Here is a 22,416-nt window from a genome sequence, read left to right on the forward strand (position 1 = left end):
CAGAATAGGATTAAGCATACAAGAAAAATAAACCGAAGCAATACAATTACAGAATGAGGAATCACAGACAACTTCAGAGTGATCGGCTCAGAGGCCTAAGACCCAGGGCCTAGAGAGGCCGTAGGCCGCAACCCTGCTCACGGTTGCACGGATGTTACCGAGACCACAAAGGTCAACAACCACAAAGGCTGTTTTCAATAATCCACCGAGGATTTGCCACAAAGGCTTTTAGAATCAGAAACCACTAAGGTTTTTGCTAAAGAGGCTTTAGAATTTTCAGGGTGGAAAAAGAAGAGAGTAGAGTAATCTATCCGTTAACCATGAACCAGCAAGTACATACCATATATGGAGGCTAGCACTTAATGGCTCATTTACAGCCATTGTCTGGAGAATAGGAGTTACAGAAGACGAAGAACAGGGTGAGAAACCCAAAGGGTCGAGGAAGGAGAGGGGATAGAGAAGACGGCGGAATTAGGGTTAAGAAAGGGGGAGGAGGGTATTTAAATGGGAGCAGCCGGGTCAAACCTTAGAGTGGACCGGGTCGGTGAATTAGAGGGTTTGGGCCTTGGTTTTATCCGGCCATCCAGTGAGCAAGGCCCAATCATATTGGTTTGGGCCATTTCATTTTTACACCACCCAACAGATGAACGACGCAGTAGGATCCGCGCCAGCGATAGCGGATGCGACAGCCCAGCACCCCTGAAAACCCAATTTTAAAAAAAAAAAAAAAGGAATGAGGGTGAAGGGCAAAAAGGGCCGCGACGGCGAAGCAACGAAGGCAGGCAGACCATGGGCGTGTAGTGAGCGGGGGGGGGGGCGGGGGTTCTCCCCCTTTCTTGGTGATGGGTTCGCATGGATCTGGGTCGACCTAATCTGGCAGTCAATGTCGATTGTAGACCGGTCAATGGTCAACCATATCAAAAACGAAAAAAAATTGAAGCAGTTTTGCAGTGATATTATTAAATTTAAATTTTGAAACGATTATGTATATATTCTAATGTGAATTAATAAACAACATGTCCGCAAAGTGATCTCTCTTGTTGAAATTAATTCATTTTAAAATATAAAAGAAAGTGTGTGTGCAAGTTTTCTTAATTTTGATCGGCCCAAACGAAGCTCCACATCCAATGGGATTTATGTACATGTATGGTGGTAGACACGTAATGATTATTCCATTTTATATGTGAATAATGATTGGCCCAAAAGGAATTTTTATTGTTTGACATGATCTTATCATTAGTGTTTAATCACTGAAATAATATATCAATTACAACTTAATATTTTGTCTAAAGATAGAATATTAATGGAGTACTCGATATCTTGAGGATTATTGTACCATTATTTTGAATTATAATTGTGATTTATATTTTATTTAAAGACTTACGTAGCTTGTATGGATTCAGTGATGGCTGTTACTAATATTACTAGCAACATAAATTCCATCATTATTCTAAATGGCTCAAACTTCAAATCATAGAAGGAGAATCTCGAGATATCCTCGGGTGATGGATCTTGACCTCACACTAAGGGAAGATTCCCCTCCTACACTTATAGATAAGAGTACCTCTGAACCAAAGATGGAGAAAGAAAGGTGTGAGAAATCTAATCGTATGTGCATAACGATTATGAAGAAGACCATTCCAGAAGCATTCAGAGACATAATGTCTGAAACATTAACTAAAGCTAAATTTCTTTGCTGATATTGAAAAGAGGTTGTCAAAAATAAAAAAGTTGAATTGGTACACACTTGACAAACCTAATTTCAAAAAGGTACATTGGCAAAGGTAATATCAGGGAGTACATTATGGATATCTCTCATCTTGCTTCAAAATCGAGAGCACTTAAAACTTGACCTCTCTAAGGACTTGTTAGTACATTTGGCTTTGATATCTCTTCCAACACAGTTTAGTCAGTTCAAAGTGAGCTACAATTATCAGAAAGATAGTTGGTCTCTAAATGAGCTCATATCACACTGTGTTCATGAAGAGAAAAGGTAGAAGCAAGATACGATACAAAGCGCTTACCTCGCCTCAGCCTCATGGTCCCCAGATAACACGGTACTTCATTATATCTTCTGACATCCCATTATCATAGAGAAAGAAAACTAAAGGAACTCTATAAAATCGTATTGATCCGGAAGGCTATTAAAATGATTCAATTGAGTTCCCTATAGCTATCGATAACAGGTACGCTTCCGCATTTATGGTTATCCTATATTCATAATGATTTAGCATGATCGATTTTAGGATTGATAGTAATTCTTTATTCACTATGAAGTATTTATTTTAAAATCCAACACTTGTTTGTTAGATGGAAACAAACTTCAAAAATATTAGATGTAATTTCTCAAACTATAAAAAATTTATATATAATAACATTAAATTTTAGGAGAGGATAATATAAAATGGGTAGTTGGGAGTTGGGGGGGGGGGGGGGGGGGGCAGTTTTATGTACTTGAGTAATTCATGTACTTATCAAGCTGTAGGATGTGGTTATTAGCCTATTTTGATAGTCGATGGGGAGAGTTCTATGATGCTTTGGTGGTCCTGTCTCAGTTGTAGGATGGTCTTTGTGTTTTATGATCATAGCCCACTATAGATTTTATATCATCTATGGTGTATAATGTTTGGCATCAATTGATCTTGACTGTCACTAGATAAAATTTTGTTCATATAGAATTGAATCAATAGTTGGAGGGATTGGAAATAAATGAATAAAGTTTCAAGGGTTTAAATGAAAATTAAATATAATAGAAAATTGTGAATCTTCATAGTATGAGGAGTAATTTTGATGTCCCAAATTCTTAAATAAATATGTTTTTTTCTACAGGGCAACATAGATAGAAAAAAATCATCATTATAATAATTAGGGTAAATTATATTGACATTCTTTGAAAATAGGTCATAATACACAAATACTTCCTGCCTTTGATAAAATTACAGTTACATCCTTTGAGGGATATTAGTGTAATGTTTTTTCAATGGGCATTTATGCAAGTTTCGCCTCTAAATAAATAATATATTTATAATTACAATTATAATTTATAAAGAATAGAAAATATTTTTTTACATTTTGACCTCGTCTCAAAAGATAATTTACCCAAACAATTATACATTATTCATTGATAATTTGAGTGTCCTCCACTCAAATTGGAGGAGTTCTTTTAATATTGGCTCTTTCATTCCTTTTGTTTTTCCACTCTTTTTTAGGATGTCTTGTCTAAAATACCAAAGTGGCATTGTGTAGAAGGGGTAAAATCTTCTTTTTTACTTGAGTAATTCATGTGGGCATCAAGTGATAGGATTGTGGTTGGTCAATTGCTCTATTTTGATAGCTTATAGGGGAGCTCTATGTTTGTGTTTGTCTTTGTTTTCAATCTTTTGCTTATAGCTAAAAGAGTTTTTTGAATGTTAGTTTATATTTTTAATTCAATGTGTTTTAACTTATCTTTATATATTTTATACTATTATAAAATACAAAGTGTTAGCACCGGAGAGAAAATAAAATTTAGTGTCAGTTGAATATTTGGGCTTTCATAATTAGTAAATGAGGAGAAAATATATAATATACATACCAAAAAGAAAACTGCACTTTTGGTCCCACCGGATAGGTACTGCTGCAATTTAGTCCCACATGTTACAAGTTCAGCATTTTTCATCCCACGGAAAGAAAAAGTGTTACAGTTTTGATCCTAATCCCGTTTAAATCGTTAAGTGAGGAATGAAAAACCACTTTTAAAAGGTCAAAGGTGGTTTTTATGGTTTGAAAACTACTATGCTTTTGGGAGGGAATTATATATGATTTTGTCGCATTTTTCATGCATCTCACTAATTTTTGCCAAAAAAAAAAAAAAAAAGGATAAGTTGTACAATTATGGTAGATAAAAGAAAATATCTCTACAAAAATTCACTATTCCCAGTATACAGATTTAGCCCTGTTTTTTCCCCTGCCAACTATGCACATATGCAATTTACATCCCAAAAGAATTGCCAATGTTTGCAATTGCCATTTTGAGGTCATTTTAATTTTGCAATAACATAATTTAACATTTCATTCATAATAATATTTTTTTTATCTATCATAAGTATGTAGCTTATTGTTTTGCAGACACATTGTTTTTTTATCTATCATAACTGTACAACTTATTTTTTTGCAAAATTTAATGGAAATTTGGCATTATAGTAAAATGCATGAAAAATGCTACAAATAAAATATAATTCCCTCCGAAAAGCAACGTTGAGCTTTCAAAAGTATTTTTTCATCCCTCACTTCACCGTTTAAACAGGATTATGATCAAAAGTGCAATACCTTTTTTTTTTTTTTTGTGGGATCTAAATTGTTAAGCCCGTAACATGTGGAACCAAAATTACAACAGTATGTATCTGGTGCGACTGAAATTACATTAGCCCACGTACTAAAATATGAAAATCAGTTACAAATTACATTAACCCCTAGTCACCATGACACGCCGTATTTGTGCTCAACAATCAGATGGACACAGTGCAAAGTTTACAAACAGAAACCACCACATTGCTTAAAAGTGAGGCAATGACGTTGACTATTTAGAGTAAAAATAGAAAAAAGAAAGAGTAATTATATTACATTATAGGTAGAAATGGTAAATGGGCGGATTGGGTTGGATTCAAATGGGTTGGGTTCAATATGATTGGGTTTAAAATGAATTGGATTGCAAATGGGTTGAGGTTGGATTGACGATACTCGTATTTTTATATTTAATATTTACAAAATTTAAAATTTCAGATAATCATAATAAGATGACAGTATTTTTAAAACAACTTGTAACATAATATAATATGATTACATTTGTACATTAAAGATTCATTTGTTAAATATAAAATGAAAAGCTTGTAAAGTATTAAGGAATACCGTATTTTTTTAAACAAATCATTATATGAATAGTTGTGCAATCAATTTCTCCATGATTCTTTCGAAAATTGAATTGTGAATTTTCGATCGCAATAACAATAGTATATGTTAGCTCATTATAAATTATTATTAGATATTGATATTTGATATGCTCATTGAAATTTATAATATAATTGTTTATTGTCAGTTTATTAAAAAAAAGAATTTAAATGGTCACATATGTATTGCAAGTTTTGACTATTTTATAAAATTCTTAAGTTTTCTTTAATTTGTTTCTCATTTATTTTAGAAATAATAATTTACTAAATAAATTTTAAAAATTTTATTTTTCATAAAAATGTGAAAAGTTAGAAAGGTAAAAGTAGATAGTAATATATAGTATAATTAAATCAAATTTAATGAACTTAAGACACATCATCAATCCACTTAAAATTCGCCACTAACCCATATAGAACACATCATCAATCCACTTAAAACTTATCACCAGCCCATATAAGGCCCATAATGAACTCATGATTATAATTTATATTAATATTTTTCATCAATTCTATTATATTACTAAAATTACTTTTGGTAAACTAATAAAAAATTAAACATGAAGAACACATAGGGTCATAATCTATTTAAATTTATTTAACAAAATCGTATTAAACCCATATAATTTTATAAAGAATAGAGAATATTTTTTTTGGTATAATTTTTTGAAATTATTATTATTAGATTAAATCATGGGATCAAATCACCAAATTTTTACATAAATTTATAAGTAATAAAATAGATTATTATAATGTATACGATGTTATAAATATACCAAAATATAGTATGAAGTTTTAATTTATTATTATAAATATAAACTACTAATTAGTTTAGTAGTAATATAATTAGTAAAATATACCAAAAAAAATAATACTGAACAATTTAGAATATTAGAAAAGTATCCATTATCTAGAATAGTTCAATTGAAATACATTAAATATTTTATAGTTGAAATTAATATATGTTCACAATCTGCAAAATTTATATATTTATAAATGTTAGGATAACATTAATATAACTATCATCTTATATTGTTGAACAACATCGTTAATCCGGCCATCAAAATTCAGATCAAACCTTTATATATGATGAATATTACAGAAAATACATTTGGTAAAGTTTTAAACTTATTGGATATACGAATGCCGAGATATCGTACTCGAAACATAAGAGTAATCATTTAAGACTGTGCATCGTTGAATTAGGTCATTTAATTTTAAATCATATCGTCAATATGATCTAATGGACACAATCTTGTATATATTTAAATTTATTATGAATCGGGTGCCCGAATTTTAAGATATCGTAATTATTGATTAAACTTTTTTAACTTATTATATATATAATAAAATACTAAATAAAATAATTAAAAATTATTCAACCATCATCATTATTATTATTATCATTATTTTTAGATTAATTCGTACGAAATACTAAATTTCGACATAAATTTATAAATAATAAAATATATTGCATAATGCATAGTTTGTATCTTGATATAAATATAAAACTCAGAATTAGATGAATTACTTGTCAATTTAAAAAAAGTATAACGTAATACAAATATATCTTAAAATATAACATAAAGTTTATACATGTCATATTAAATAATAATTTTAATTATAAAAAATATTATAATTTACTAAGTTGTTGATTAAATTTGTTTTTGTATAAAGATTAAATGTATAAATAAAAGTACCAGAATTTATTATTATTCAAAATAAAATGTATGACCTTGATTAATAATTATAATATATGGTGAATTTTGAGTATAAAATTGATAAAATATTGACTATGAAATTAAATATATAAAAATTTCAAAAATAAAAATAATTAAAAAAATAGAAAAAGCTGCTCACGACAGAAATAATTGAACTAGAGTGCTTCGCGAGCCGGCTCGACTCGTCCGCCAGCCCTACTCCCCGGACAGAAGAATGAACCTGTCACATGTTAACCAGATGCACCTTTTAGCAATGTCAACTTAAAAGACCATATAAAGAGCTCATTTCATTAGTTTTTCTTGAACTTCAACCAACAATTTGTTGTCTCATGACTGCAGCACACAGAGAGGAAAAGGGAAAAAGAAAAATCAACTCCAAGTAATAAATCAACGGGCAGCCGGAGGGTTGAAAGAAGTTGACAGGAACCAACTCCCAACCCTGCATTCTCAGGAAACTCCGAAGTGCTGGTCTTTGCCTCTGGTGACCCTGATGTGACGAGCATCGCCACTGCACTTCCTGACATCCCAATGCACAAAGTCAAGTGGCTACTGCAGAGCCTGGATTAAGGCCTCTTCTACGTGAAACTCATAGAGAAAAGCCTGGATAAAAAAGGGAAATTTAGTAAACAAACTTTACCGCGAGTGGCAGGACAACGACCTCCATGAAACCTCTTTGAAAGGCAGGAACTCAAAGGAGGCACTTCATGAGCTCTCAAAGCGAGCAGAAAAGACCATCATGGATTTCAAGAGGGAGGTGAAAGATATTACCTGATGGAAAACCTCTTAACTGGCCGGTTAAGGTTATAGCTGCTAACTCAATGTACAAGATCTGCAAAGGCTCTTGATAGGATATGAAGGTGATCGGCCCCCAACGGATGAGGGACTGTTCGAACAGTTATGCAACATGATTGCAAATATAGTTGCAGCTTGTCTTACCAAGCTAATGCATGCTATAATCATGAAGTGCCACCACAAAGCCATAAAATATATGGAGAAAAGTGTCCGTCAAGAAGCTCAACTCTAGGGAGAAACTGAAGACATTCTAAGAATACTTTAGCAGCAAGGTTGAATCCTGATGAAAGAATTTATTCAAAAATGGTGTAACTTAATCAAGAGGAAACTTTAGATTTCTACATCTGCAGAGCAGAAATCTCATTTGTAATTCAGTTGGAAGCCATCCGCAAAGACAGAGCAAGCAAGCAAATGAACACCTCTTGAATGAAGGTAAAATGAAGAGATCCTAATCCCATGAACTGTGGAATACAATCAAGAACAAGAGCAACAGCTATTCGCTTGAACTTCAAAATCTGTAGCATCGAGAAATTGTAATAGTTTCAATCAGGCAACATGTGCAAAGAAACACACATGCCATACTGTTCAGATGAACCAACAAGCATCAGCTAGTGCATCAGAAAGGGAGGAAAATGGTGATTCTGTCCTGAGTGAAATTCTTGTCTTTTTACTCTATATGTTGAAAGAAAATAAATGATAATGCCATTGGGTGGAAATAGCCAATGAAGCATCACCTGTAACAGAGTATATTGGCATTGACATTCTAATATATAAAGAGAACATTTCATTGACATTCGACTCATTTTAAGTCATTAATCTCAAATCTGAAGTTGGTCTCGGAATACAACACATTATGGTTTTCCTTTATTAAGTTGGCTATACCAAAACAATCACCTCTTCTCGAACTTCAGATAAGTAAAATATCATCACATGCGAGCTCAATGCAACTCTGCTTCAGCCTTGCAAATCGATACTTCTGCATTATCTGTTTCTCATGGTTATTGCCGTTCAACACTCAATTCCTATTTGTTTAAGTTCCCTTCAAGTTGCTCAACCCAAGCACCAATCCCGCTCTTTGCTTCCACAGTATCACTAACTTCAGAAGTCATACACAATTTCCCTTCAGATGAAGCCAACCTGTAACAGAACACTGCTACTAGTGCCATTCTTAATTGGCTTGAAGAATTAAGGTTGAAAATTAACTATGTAACAAATGAAACTCAGTCTTCTGAAAGTAGTGGTAAAAATTATCGCAAACATTCATTCCAACAACCGCAATAATAGCCATATATATTATGTGCATTATTCACCAGAACCTTAAAAAAGTCAAAATATTAAGGTAGAGAAGAGTGTAAACAAAGAAAGAATGTGTTAGAAGTAATTGCAGTTTCACAGAGTATTACAGCTTTAACACAGCTCTAAAAAGTGATGATTTGCCACTCTGCAAAAGGCAAGAGAAAGAATAATACCTCATAATGGACTGCAAAATTGCATGAACAATCCAGCAACTATGTTAGTAGCACTATGAAATCACCAAGTGCAACATTTGAAAAAAAAGCTCTTCTTATGCCCCAGCATACTCAGGTATGCAAGAGTGATTCAATCATATCCCAGCTCTATCTAATTATGACTGTGCAGTAGCAGCTTCTTGGTGCAATCCATCACTCTTTCTTGTGGATTTCTTGCCGGGAGGCGACGACCCAAGTGCCCCCAGAGCATCGAGGAAGAACCTTTTGTTTGGAACGATACCATCTTTGTCCATATACATGAGTAATTTCTCTATTAGCTCTTTCATATTGGCTTTAGTATAGGCCTTGTAAAGGAGCTTGTAAGTAGAGGAATCTACAGCAAACATTCGACTTCTACGTGCACTCTCGAAAAGCATATCTGCTTCCATGGGTAAAGCATTCCGGCAATAGACATCAAGCATCGCATTAAGAGTTGATACTTTTTTCTCCTTTTCAGACTCAGCCATCTGGTCAAAAATCTCTCTAGCCTTCGAGATACAGTCACAGTAACCGTACATCATAATAAGACACTCATAAGTAATGAAGCTTGGCTTATAACCCATTTCAGTCATTTTCTGGAAGACCAAATCTGCTTTCTCCCTGAGCCTTGCTTTTCCATAGTTCGTAATCATGGAATTAAATGTAGGGAGTGTCGGTTTCTCTTTGGAGCGCAACAAGCTCTTGAAAACTTGTTCCATCTTATCAAATTCTTGTTTTCTCCCATATGCATCAATTAACAAATTAAAAGTAATGATGTCTGGTTTTATCTGATTGCTCTTCATTCTAGAAAGAACAAGCTCCATTTCCCTAATCATCCCAAGTTTCCCATAGGCATCCATCACACCATTAAATGTATAGATATCAGGACTGACAATACTTTCATCGAGATCTTTGAACAAAGCATTAACTTGATCAACATTTCTTGCCTGAGCAAAGGCTCTCAAAAGAATGTTGTACGTCACAATACTAGGTTTACACCGCTCCATCCCCTTCATTTTCTCAAAATACCAAAGAGCCTTCGCTAATGCCTTCGATTTATCCCGAGAGTGGAGGTGGGCTGTGATCAGTGCATTGTAAACCGATGTGTCAGGCTTACAACCACTATTACGCATCTCAGAGAAAAGCCACATGGCCATTCGAGTTTGCCCTTTCTTGCCCATGACTGAGATCAACTTTGAATACACCCCATTATCAGCTATATACCATCTCTGCTTCTGCATCCATCTGAACATCTAAAACAAGAAAGAGAAGGCCTCTGTTATACTCAATGCAGAGAACATCGCTGGAAACAATAAATGGAGGCCATATCAGTCTCCAGTTACCCAAAAACTACACCACTTTTGCGTACTCATCAATCTGACAACAGCGAACATAACGAACATGCTATATGAATCATAAAATTCAAGGAAAATTTCACATTCCACAGCCAACAAGATATAGACAGATTGCAAAACATAAATCTGAAAAAATGTTTCTTGAAAGATTCTCTAATACACTAATCAGGACTCAGAGGATCGCAATTTCTTACTTTATAAAAGTCGTTCTCGAAATTGAATTAAATCGAAAAGTTGAACAAACCAGAAACCAGATAACTCACAAAGATGCAAACTTTAACAAGCCCAAGTAGCAATAATAAGCAAACTTTTCAAAAAATAATAAAAAAAAAAAAAAACAAAACGATTCGGTAAATATTAGCAAAACCTCAAGGCACTGAAGCCACTTATCGCTCTTCCCAAGCTCCTCGAACAGCAAGAAACAGTGCTCTGTCCTCACAAGCTTCACATACTTGTTCAAAGTATTCACCAAAGGCTGCTTATCAGTGAAATTCCTCATGAGCAGGCGAACTAAGTCTTCTGCTTCGGAAGAGGAAGAAGAGCCCCTTTTCTTGTTGATCCTTTTCGGACCCGGGATTTTCTTGGGTTGGGTTGATGCACACATTCGGATTGCTGAAGGTGGAAATGGGTTATGGGTGAAGGCGGGAGTTGGAGTCCGAATGCGGGTGGATTTTGGTGTGGGGGAAAGCTGAAAAGAGGAACAAGTAAAAGGGAGAGAGCTGGACGTCATTTCCTGTGGTGCTGGTGGTGGTGTCTCCGCTGGAAAAGGTGGCTGCGCCGCCGTGTCTTGTTATCCAGAGTTTGTGCCCAAAGGAAAATTTGGACAAAAGACAATATTGAAAGAGTTGCTACTTTAACATTAACGATTACCAAAGAGTCGCTTATTTGTTTTTGTAATGAGGGAAGATGAATGACATAACTATCCACGGCGATAGCTATTTCTGGAGGGGCAAAAGGGATAAAAAAATTCATAGAGAGTAAAAAGCGGGGATTGAACCCGACGTGAATCGAACACGCAACCTTCTGATCTGGAGTCAGACGCGCTACCATTGCGCCACGGATCCACTTGCTTTGACAAAGCGCACATTTGAGATACGTTCACATTGTGCTACGGATCCACTTATCTGATAAACTTATAAATGATTAATAATCAATTATTGAATGCATTAAGTCCTAAATTTAACAATATAAAGGAAATAAAATAAAAGTAACAAATTTAGGACCAAGTGAAAATATATTCGGGTAACGATTCGTACACTCTAGCATATTAAAATAAAAAGTAAAATTCGACCCAAGCAATTTCTCCATCTTCTCTCTAGAAAAGTGGGCTCTCACCTACTTTTTGTTTGTAGAATCCTCCATCATCCAATCACCACAGTCTAACTGCCACCACCATTATAGCCTGATTGCGGCCACTATCGATAGCCTAAAAAGAAATGAGATTTGGTTATTGTAATGTTCGATTTTATTTCGTTGTTGATGGACATATTATTTGTTTGATAAAATATTTTAATAGGTGAAGAACAAGGATCAATGCACGTAGGACTTGTTTTTTGTCTTTCTTTTGTCATTTCAAACCCTAAAAATAAGTATTAAATTTTGCTATATTAAATTTAAATTGAAATATTAAATTATATTTAAATTCAAATAATTTTATAATTGTTAATTATTAAATCTAAAATTATTTTTAATTAATTACAATAATTATTATTAATTGGCCAAAAATATTTAATTATTATAATTATTTAAAATATTCTTAATTAACTAAAATATATTTTAATTAATATAATTAAAATCAATTAAAAAAATAAAAACAAGAAAGAAAATCGCTATTTCGCCCGTTTTTTCGCCGGAAACTTGTTTCTAAGTTTCCGGCGCCGACCGGATGAATTTCCGACGGTCAATGGTACCATTAGAATCCTCTATTCAAGACGAACATTTTCTTACCTTCAAGTTGAGTTTTCATAAATCATAGAGAGTGGGCTCAAGCAACGATCATCGAACATGTTTGCTATTGATTCATCTCCATCCGATCGAATCTCGATCTCAAATCACCACCATCAAACTTGTCTCTTCAAGACGATTCTAACGAGATCGGCCTCACTCAATTTGGTAAAAAATTTATGAAGATATGATAATTTTAATAAAATTTCATTGCCAGCGACGAAATTAGGGCGGGGGGGGGGAGCCGGGGGTAAAGGGGGTGGGGGTGGTGGGTTGGGGTTGGGGGTGGTGGTGGGCGGTTGGGGTTGGGGGTGGTGGTGCGGGGGCAGGGGGTGGGTGGGGTAGGTAGTTTGTTTTTTTAATATATAAGAATAATATATTTTTAAAGTTTTAAATTATTCATATATAATATAAATTAAATAATGTGTTGAATTTAGACTTTTTATTTTTTAAAAATCTAACGGTTGAGATTAATTGATTAGATCTAACGATCAATATTTGATTAAAAAAGATCCAACGGTCACTAAAATAAGAAATAATATATATTGAGTAAGGGTATAACGGTCATCTTCTAAAAAATTAACACCGTTAGGTAATCCATAGCCTAACAGAATGCAGCAGTGAGGGACAACCCCCCCATACAGCCAGCGGGGAGGATGGCACTACTGTCAAAGACCGTCTGGCGAAAACGCCGCAGGCGCGAAGCGTGGTAGGGCTTTCCTTCATACCTCCTAAGAACGCCTTGGGATTGTTACCTGGTTTTTCGCTTGCAATCTATACTCTTATGGAGACCGAGCTAAGGTGATCTTGACCATCTCTTAAGTAAATTGTTGGATTTAACGGAGGGGGTGATTGAGCTGAATTTTACAAAACACATGGGAGTTTTTAGCCTATTCTGAAAACAGGGGGGTTCTTTTTGCAGACTTTTTAAAACACAGGAGGGTTTTATGCATTTTATCCTTTATTTTTCCCACCAAATTTCTATGATTATGTAAGAAACAGATTTATATATACCTCTTCTTCAAATGGAAATGGTAAAAAGTTTTCGTAAGAAATTAATTTTTGGATATGTGATAAAAAAACATCTAAATTTAAATTAATATAAAAATTTAAAAATACAAAAAAAAAATCCCACATCATCTTCTTCCCCACCCCCCATTGCCTGCCACCTAACATCCGTCGGCTCACCCCCCACATTGTCACCCGCCCCCCTCCCCCAGCTTCGCTACACCAATCTTCTTACCCACCTCCCCAATCGTCTTCTCTCGCTAGCTCCTCCTTCCCCCGCTTGCATCTCCCTCACCTACTGTTTCTCATCGTTCCTGCCCAGCCAATGTCCACCCCCTTTCTAGCCCGCTCTCCTAGATATCTTCTTCCCTCTTCCCCAATAGTCCTACATCATCGCTCTACCCCAGCTGCCGTCTCCTTCCCCACTGTCTCTCTATGTATCTATATATACACATTTATGCAAGGAAAAAGTTGTCTGTATGGACACATTCGACTTGGATATTTTGGTCGAGTTTTTGCATACCACCTTGAAAAAGGGGAAAATTTAGGGAACCCCCTGTGATAATAGAATTGTTAAAAAATATTCTGTGAAAATTAAAATATCAATCACCCCCCGTGATGTAAAATAAAGTTAAAAAAAAACCCCTCTGTGCAGATTTTGCACCACACTTGCTTTGACTGCAAACTTGGGTAGGAAAAATTGTATTTTTTGGATGTTTTTGCCCTTCTCTCCCCAATTTAAAGGTTGCTTCAGTCCTTTCTTTCTATCACATTTTTCACCCTTTCTTGCACGTTGCTTTCTCATTTTTTTTCTTTCTTATAAATTTTGAAGCCATGTCCACACAATCAGTCGACCGAAAAAAAAACGAGGATGCAATGGAATGCTTGATTTGAGGTTTTCAGCTTCACCATTTTGTGGATGCAAATTCAAAGGCAAAAATTAGAGTAGTGGAATCTTTAAGAAAACCTTCTAGAGGTAAGTTGTATTATTATTGTAGATCTCAAGTTTGTAATTTTTTTTCGTTAGGTACAACCTGAAAAAGCTACATGGGCACCAAACGGGTTTCCAGTAAACTTTGATTATGGAGCATATATTGGACTGGGAGACAATGCATTCACAACAGATGAAGATGAACAAACTGGTTGTAATATAGATGATGTGGTATCGAAAGCGTCGAATTTCAGGAAATCAAACGTAACTGTTGAATACAACGAAAAAGTGGTTAGCAATGTTAATTTTTGGATTGGAGTTAGTACAATTTTATTTTTGGTGGTTTTCATTCTGTTAATCAAGTAAAAAATCAAGAGTGGTTGTAATTGTATTCTAATTCCTCAAATATGCAGTTTATTTTTATTTATCCAGAGTTGTTCTAATTGCATTGTAATTTAAAAAATATGCAGTTTGTTTTTATTTCTAGATTATAACATCATATTAAAATATTGTCGAATGCTGTAAAAAGTACTACATATGGCACTTAAAATGTGCAAGCACTAAAATGTCTAATTTCATTGAGCACAATGTAAGCCAATTCATATTGTATCCGCCAATTAAGCTAATTTACACACTACCAGAATGTAAGTCAATTTACACTGCCAAAATTCACAAAATGTAAGCCTAAGTCAGAAGTACATCCAACCCCATTCAAAGACATTACTAGCTCCAAAAATACTATATTACTAGCTCCAGAACTACTGCCAAACATTTTCTGCCAAAAATACTGAATAATTTAAACAACTAGCTCCATTTAAAGTAGCCAAAATGTACATCCAACACCATTTAAACACATTATAATGGTTAAGACAAAATTACAACTCCATTATTCATGGCCACTATGGCCTTTTCTTGGACCTCTCCTTGATTTTTTCTAAAATTTGGAAAAAAATTAATGGCCTTTTGTTTCTATTTATATTTATAGGTCTTTTTGAGCTTGTTCCAACAATGTCTCCCATCAAAGCAGCATTTCTATGTTCTTGATTGCCAATTTTTTGTAGATAATAATAATATAAAGAAAAAGAGTTTAAAATAGTTGCAATAAAATATAAAGATAAGGGAATCTATAATAACAGAATTTACAGTAGATGGATAAGTGCTTGTGGGGGGTGTTGTTACAGATGACCTACAGTGGTTTGTTCATTCTACATCTCAAAAGGTAATATGTCAAGGATTATATTTTAATTACTTACTTACTACACAGTCACAAACATTTGATAGCCAATTTCTTACTATTAATTAAAAAAGAAAAAAAGAAGTCATAGTGCTTATAGTAGATGGAGGAGTGTTTGTCGGGTGTGTGGTTACAGATGATCCATCAGTTGTTTGTTCAATCTGCATTTGAAAAAAGAAAATATAATATGTCAAGAATACTACAGTAAATGATTCCAGCAAAAAGAATTATATTTTAATTGCTATCAGAACTTACAGTTCTTACAGTAGATGGAGGAATGCTTGTTTGCAGTATCTTTGCACTTGTTCTTGTTTTTTGCTTCTGAAATTCAAAATAATTTGTTGATATTTGAGTAGTAACTAAAATTTACATTGAAAAAAATGTATTAAGTAACTTACCTTGGTTGCTCCTGTAGCCTTAGACTGCAACTCTTCTACACCACCTTCACCATTACCACCATGCCCTTGTTCTCCTTGCCCCTCACTAATCAGCCTTTCCCCAACACCCTCACACATAGATCCTATCCCATCCCTATCTTGTCCCTGTCCCTCACAATTTAGCTTTTCCCAATACCTTCACACACAGAACCCAACCCTTCTCATCCCCCACAGGAACACTATCATCTAAATCATTTTTGAAATTAACCCCATCTAGCAAGTACCCAATTTCTTCCTCATGTTCATTGGGAACAATATTACCATCTTTATCTAGTGCTTGAATAGGCTCACAATCACTTTTTTCTATATATATTTCAATAGGCAAGTCTATCCCTCTATATTGATTCTCCAAATCACATATGCAAATGTCAGGGCATTCGTTGTTAATACGTCTTAGACCAAGCTCTAACGGTAAGCCTGGAACTTTTTAGTAAAAGTTCATTCTGCCTTTCCTCCCACCACATTTATCATACATAACTCCTAATTTATACGTTCCTAGAAAATCAATATCTATCCCTTCAAAGACCTTCCTTGTGCCCTCTATATATTTAGATTTGTTACCATCCACAAATCTACCATCATACCAGAAGTGAATATCATGCAAGTCACTACTCTCACATGGAGGGAAAAAGAACAAAAGAACAAATGCAACTTTTAAAAGGAGGCAATTCTCAAACAAGGAGCACATTTTAAAAGTAGATACACATATATATATATATATATATATATCACATGGGGTTTTGTGAACATTTATATCATCAGGGGCGGACAATTAATAATTCTCAATTTTCAAACAGGACTACATTTCTTAAATATAATAGAATATAACAATACAATATAATAATTCTCAAATAGGGACCACATACTAACATAAAAAGTCTAAACATAATTGTTAAATTTTACAAACTATCATAAAAGGTATAAACAATATCATGCAAGTCCCTACCAAAAGGGAATATCATGCAAGTCTCAAATAGGAACGTCATATACATAATAATTCAAATAAAACAAACACGCCGTCATTGTCTTGCACAGTTCACCAAGTCCCAGTCTTTTCTTTTTCTCTTGTCTTTATATAAAATTTACAATAAAATAACGTAACTAAGAATGAGTTCTTTAATCGAGATTTTTCTTGAAAAAAATAAAAAATTACATTAAAGTAGCAGATCCGGAAAACTAACCCATATATTGTTGAACCTCTTTTATTTCTCTCCAGCAGAAACCATAAAAGAAAAAGTCCTACACAAAAAAACTTAGAATAAAGAAATAAGAAAAACCCTAAATCAGTTCTTGTATTGAGAATCTTTTTAAAAATCATCAAAATACCTTAAAGTAGTAGATCTGGAAACTAACCTCATATATTGTCGAAAACTCGTTGATTTCTCTCCAGTCGAAACAAAAAAAAGAACACCTACATAGAAAAAGTCAAACTTTTATGTACAGAAATTTAATAAAAAATTATAAAAATCCTAAATCATAACATAAATATAAAAATTGTAAATTACAAAAACCCAAATACAATATAAACACCACAAAAGAAAATAGCAAAACGTAGAGAACCCATCTTTGTTAACCTTTTTTTGTTGATTATACACTTTTCTTCGCAATTTAATGGTCAGATTTAGAAATTTTTTGCAAAGTAATCTAAATAATCGAAGGATTGGGGTTTTCTCTCAATCAGCCAAAGAAGTGGGACGTCTAGTCTAAACTGGTCAACAATTCCTTCATATATATGGAGGGGCATTTTAGTTATTACCCCTATAAAATTAGGTTGTCATTGACCGAGGACAGTGTGATTTTTTATTTATATAAAACAGGAGGTGAAACTGATATTTTTTTTTCATAGGTTTTTTTTTATCTTTCTTGGGCCTTTGTGGCAGGACAATGCTTATGATCATCCCTCCAGTCAGTTTGTTTGGGGTTCCAACCACGTGTAAGCGAGAATGTGTTATATCCAAGTGTCCACCAGGTCATTCTCTTGTCTGGGCCGTCCATGGTCGTTCTTGGGCCTTCACGTCTAATAGGCCCCCGGAGAACCCAAGCCTAAAAGTCTTGCCCTCCTTAGGCCACGCGTAATCTTTGATCCTTCTGAGGCTTCTTTTAGGTTGGGCCCTCTCTTAGGCCGCATGTACATTTTTTGGGCATCACACATCATATATATTCCTATAATTCATATATTTATATTTTATATTCATATATACACTATACATATAAAAATACATAAATATAATATATAAAACTTTTAAATTTGGGACGTTAATTAAATTAACTAAATCAGATCATTGATTTATAGACAACAATGAAGAAAATCTCATTTACGGCTCGTGGAAGTCACTAAAGAATTCAATGATTTTTTTACTTTATTTTTAAGAACACTCGGAAGATTTTTGGTAATTTTGTGTTACATGGACTATTTTGGACATTTTCCAAATTACAGGAAGTGTGCTTGGATTTTTCTATTTATTAGTACTAACCATTACGGTATATTAGCACTTTGCGTATATTATAACTAATTTTTCATGTTTTAAAATATATTATATATAAAACTAAAATATATAAACCAACATATTACATTAAAAAATACAAAAAATTAAAGAAAACAAACTTAAGGATATTTTTCGGCATCGCAAAAAAATTTGAAGTAGTGGTGCAGCAAATTGTCGTTTGTGAGTGAAAATTGTTTTTTTTTTTTTTTTATATTTGTATAAATATAGATGAAACCAAATTATGACACGAAAGTATGATAAAAATTCTACATCAATTTATTCTAGAATGGAACATGGTATTTTTTTTTTAAACACATGATACTTAGTATTATTTATAATTAGGGTGTTTCCAAAATTTATACTCTTTCATAAGTGCTTAATTATAGAAGGGTAAATACTATATTTGGTCTTTTAAGTTTTTGCTTAGAATATTTTAATTCATCAAGTTTATTTTTTGACTTTAGCATCTTTAAATTTTAGTTTTTGTCTTAGTTTGGTCCTTTTTATCATTTTCCGGTGAAAATGTGGCCGAATTTTGGCTCTTTCGAGAGTAAAATAGTCAATAAGTTTGTTTTTATTACTTTAGTCCTCTAAGTTTGTAAAATTATCAAATTAATCTTTGTTTACACGAAAAACATAACTTTTTAAAAAAAATTATGTTGATAAGTTGTAATTATCTTATGTGAATAATGAAAACTTTGAACTCTTGTGAACATAATAATATATTGCTTAACTTAAAATAAATAGTCTCTTTTCTTTAGTAGTTAAAAAAATCAAAATTATGAATAAAAATATTATAAAATTTATCCAATATGAAAATATAATTAAAAAACCTAAGTCAGTAATTTTTTTATTTCAAGAGTTAAAAAATAAGTCTAAAAGAGTTAATCCTTAATAATATTTATTAAATATTTGGATTTTCGAATAAAAATTTGGTAGATTATACTTTTTAATTAAATTTTTTGGTGGATGTCATATATATAAAATTTATTTTAAGAGGCTTTCTATAAAATGGGACTATATATTTGGAAAACCTCTTAAAATGAATTTTATATATATTTGAAAACCACCTAATAATCTAATTAAAGTACATTCCACCAATATTTTCTTCAAAATAGTAATTTTTAATATTTAATAACATTGTCAAGATTTAATTTTATTATATAAGTTTTATAAATTTATTTATAATTTTATATTTTGTCACTTTTGAAAAAGAAAAAGACTATTGTATTTTAAATTAAACAATATGTTAATAATATGTTTACAAGAGTTCAAAGTTTTTATTTTTATACAAGATAATTACATCTTGCCATATAAAAATACTAAAAGAAATTGTTTCCTTTCTATAAAGTGATTAATTTGATAATTTTACAAATTTAAGGGACTAAAACGATAAAATCAAACTCAAATTAACCATTTTACCCTCCAAAAAGTCAAATACCGAGGCCACATTTTTGTCGAAAAACGATCAGGGTACCAAATTGGGACAAAAATTAAAATTTATAAATATTAAAGTCAAAAAATAAACTTGAGGGATTAAAGTGATTTTAAACGAATACTTAAAAGACCAAACATACAATTTACCCATTATAGAAATAGTTGATAAGTGATTAAAACATAAAAGTCGAGAGTATCTATATGTAATGGTTATAACTAGATTAAAGTTGACGTAAAAATATTTGATATAAAAAATTAATGTATTATCAGTTTATTTATAAATTACCTAACTACTTTGGTAGGTAGGTAAAAAATCTTAGGCATTATTAGAATGAAATAATTTTTAATTATATATGTGAGTATATATATATATATAAATAGCACAAAAAATTCATAAAAAAGTTCATTCATTTACAAATACATCTTAAATTGCAAACAAACACTTTCTCACCAACTTACACCTTTTAACTTATTTTAATTTAAGATAAGCGTAAACAAAAATAATTATTTCCAAACACCTTAATTTAATTTTTTTTGCAAATATTAACTAAATGTCACGTTGAGGTTGTAAGAATTGATTATATAAAATAGAAAAATCAAAACTATTATTTTGAGTTTCAAATAAATATATGAACACAATTGTACTTTTGGCACCACAGAACACAGTGTGCAACTAAAATCAATTTTACAGGCTTGATAATTTAAGTATCAAAATTATAAAAAAAAAAAAAACATTATTGTCGTAAAAAAATGAATAAAATACGCATATGCTGATCATGTGCACGTTAGCCGACACGTTTGGAGGGAAAAATACAGACTTACCAACTAGTTGTTGCATTCTAGAGAGAAATTTGGTGAGGAAAATGAGTCTCCCACCCTTTATCACATTATACAACTGAGAAATTTGATGAGGAAATTCTACTTTACATTTATTTTTATTACAATTTATTATAATTATAATATGTTTTGGTCTCATAGTAACCAAATTCAAACGTAATACTAATAATACAATTAACAATTGCAATACAAATCCAACATAAAATTACTTATTATCTCCACCGCAGAACCAAATGGCATAAATTAGTGATCTACATCTGTATGCATTGATCTTTGTTATTCATCTATCAAAATATTTTGTCAAGCATATAATATGTACATCAACAACGAAATAAAATCGATAATTACAACAATCAAAATTTGGTTTCTTTTCAAACCATCGATAGTAACCACAATTAGGCTATAGCGATGGTGCCAGTTAGGATGTGGTGGTTGAGTGGTGGAGGATTTTATAGAGTACAAAAAAGTGGGTGGGAGCTACTTTTCTAGAGAGAAAGTGGAAAAAAGGTTAGGGTCGAATTTTATTTTTTATTTGATATACTAGAGTGTACAAATCATTAGCTGAATATATCTTCACCTCGTCTTAAATTTGTTACTTTTATTTTATTTCCTTTATATTATTAAATTTTGGTCTTAATGAGTATGCAAATGTGAGCTTTGTCAAAGCAAGTGGATCCGTGGCGCAATGGTAGCGCGTCTGACTCCAGATCAGAAGGTTGCGTGTTCGATTCACGTCGGGTTCAATTCCCTCTTTTTCTGTTTTTACCTACCCCTTTTGCCCCTAGAAATTTCATTTTCCTCAGTACAAAACAAATAAGCGACTCTTTGATAATCGTTCATGTTAAAGTAGCAACTCTTTCAATACTTTTGTCCAAAACTCTCCCCCAAGCCTACGGCAGGCAGCGGAGGACACAAACACTTTTGTTTTGTCCAAAAATTAACGAAGAAGGGGGAAAAAATGGGAGAATTATACCTTTTGTTTTCAAACTTTACCAGTAATTCGATTTTGGTTTACAAACAATAAAAAATGACAATTTCTGTCTTCAAACTATCAATTTTTTACAAAATATCCATCAATTTACCCCATGCTTTAGGCAAACATAATAAAAATACAATTTATCCTCTTTATGTATAGGAAATAAGTAAAAAGCCTCCTTTGTTGTAGTGTTGGTATCGAAGTTGTCAATAATAGAGTTCAAAGCCACGTGACAAATCGGAGATTGTGTTTCATTCTATCTTGTAGTGTTGGTATTGTTGTTGCTCCAACTAGACGAGTCGGGACTCATTTTTGTTTGTGGCTGAATTTTGTCGTTAAGGGATGACGAACTCATGCATCTTTGCTTCTTGTTTTTCTACCCTTTCTTGCATCATTGTATTTAATTTGATAGTTTGAGGACGAAAAGTGTAATTCTCCCATTTTTTTCCCTCCTCGACCGCATGACGCTAAAAAACGTGCCCTCATCCATTCAATTGACGGACACTTGATGAAATATGTCACGTGATGGCTCACGGCTTAACACGTGACTTGCGCAAGTGCATTATTGATCTAATTTTGAAAATTTTTCCAACAAGTATCCTCAATCCGTAAAATCTAATAACTTAATGGACTAAATTGCAAGTAATACCTTTAAAAGGATCAACATTTCAAATACTTACTGTTCAAAGGGTAAAATTATAAGAGATTGAAAAAACAACAAAAAAAGAGAAAGAAATATAGATAGAAACTCATTTAACACCCAAATAAAAATAAATTACAGTAAGCATGATAAAATCAACTTAGGAAAAAAATAAAATTAACTAATTATGTAATTACTAAATCATGCAA

General features: G+C 32.7%; 1 protein-coding gene, 2 non-coding genes and 1 pseudogene across 7 annotated transcripts; 2 read left to right on the plus strand and 2 right to left on the minus strand.

Annotated features, from left to right (window-relative positions):
- The first annotated feature begins 1,505 nt into the window (after nt 1-1,505).
- Nucleotides 1,506-2,078, plus strand: LOC148786916 (uncharacterized; annotated as a pseudogene).
- Nucleotides 2,079-6,899: 4,821 nt separating this feature from the next.
- Nucleotides 6,900-11,149, minus strand: EMB2453 (Tetratricopeptide repeat (TPR)-like superfamily protein). 5 transcript variants are annotated; one of them, XR_016067125.1, is made up of 3 exons: nt 10,645-11,149; nt 8,905-10,175; nt 6,900-7,950 (listed from the first exon to the last, which is right to left on the minus strand). XR_016067125.1 is itself a non-coding variant. In XM_011092293.3 (2 exons), the coding sequence occupies exons 1-2, from the start codon at nt 11,005-11,007 to the stop codon at nt 9,060-9,062; spliced, it is 1,479 nt and encodes a 492-aa protein (XP_011090595.1). In that variant the 5' UTR covers nt 11,008-11,149; the 3' UTR covers nt 6,900-9,059. The 5 variants fall into 5 exon arrangements, 1 of the variants encoding a protein (XP_011090595.1); XR_016067123.1 differs by having other exon boundaries at nt 6,900-8,572; XR_016067124.1 differs by having other exon boundaries at nt 6,900-8,585.
- Nucleotides 11,150-11,269: 120 nt separating this feature from the next.
- TRNAW-CCA (transfer RNA tryptophan (anticodon CCA)) lies at nt 11,270-11,341 on the minus strand. The gene has a single exon. It is a non-coding gene; the product is annotated as a tRNA-Trp (tRNA).
- Nucleotides 11,342-21,262: 9,921 nt separating this feature from the next.
- On the plus strand, nt 21,263-21,334 carry TRNAW-CCA (transfer RNA tryptophan (anticodon CCA)). The gene has a single exon. It is a non-coding gene; the product is annotated as a tRNA-Trp (tRNA).
- Nucleotides 21,335-22,416: the final 1,082 nt, after the last annotated feature.

This window comes from Sesamum indicum, linkage group LG9 (assembly GCF_026168435.1).
Source record: "Sesamum indicum cultivar Baizhima isolate 11 linkage group LG9, ASM2616843v1, whole genome shotgun sequence".
Lineage (NCBI taxonomy): Eukaryota > Viridiplantae > Streptophyta > Magnoliopsida > Lamiales > Pedaliaceae > Sesamum > Sesamum indicum.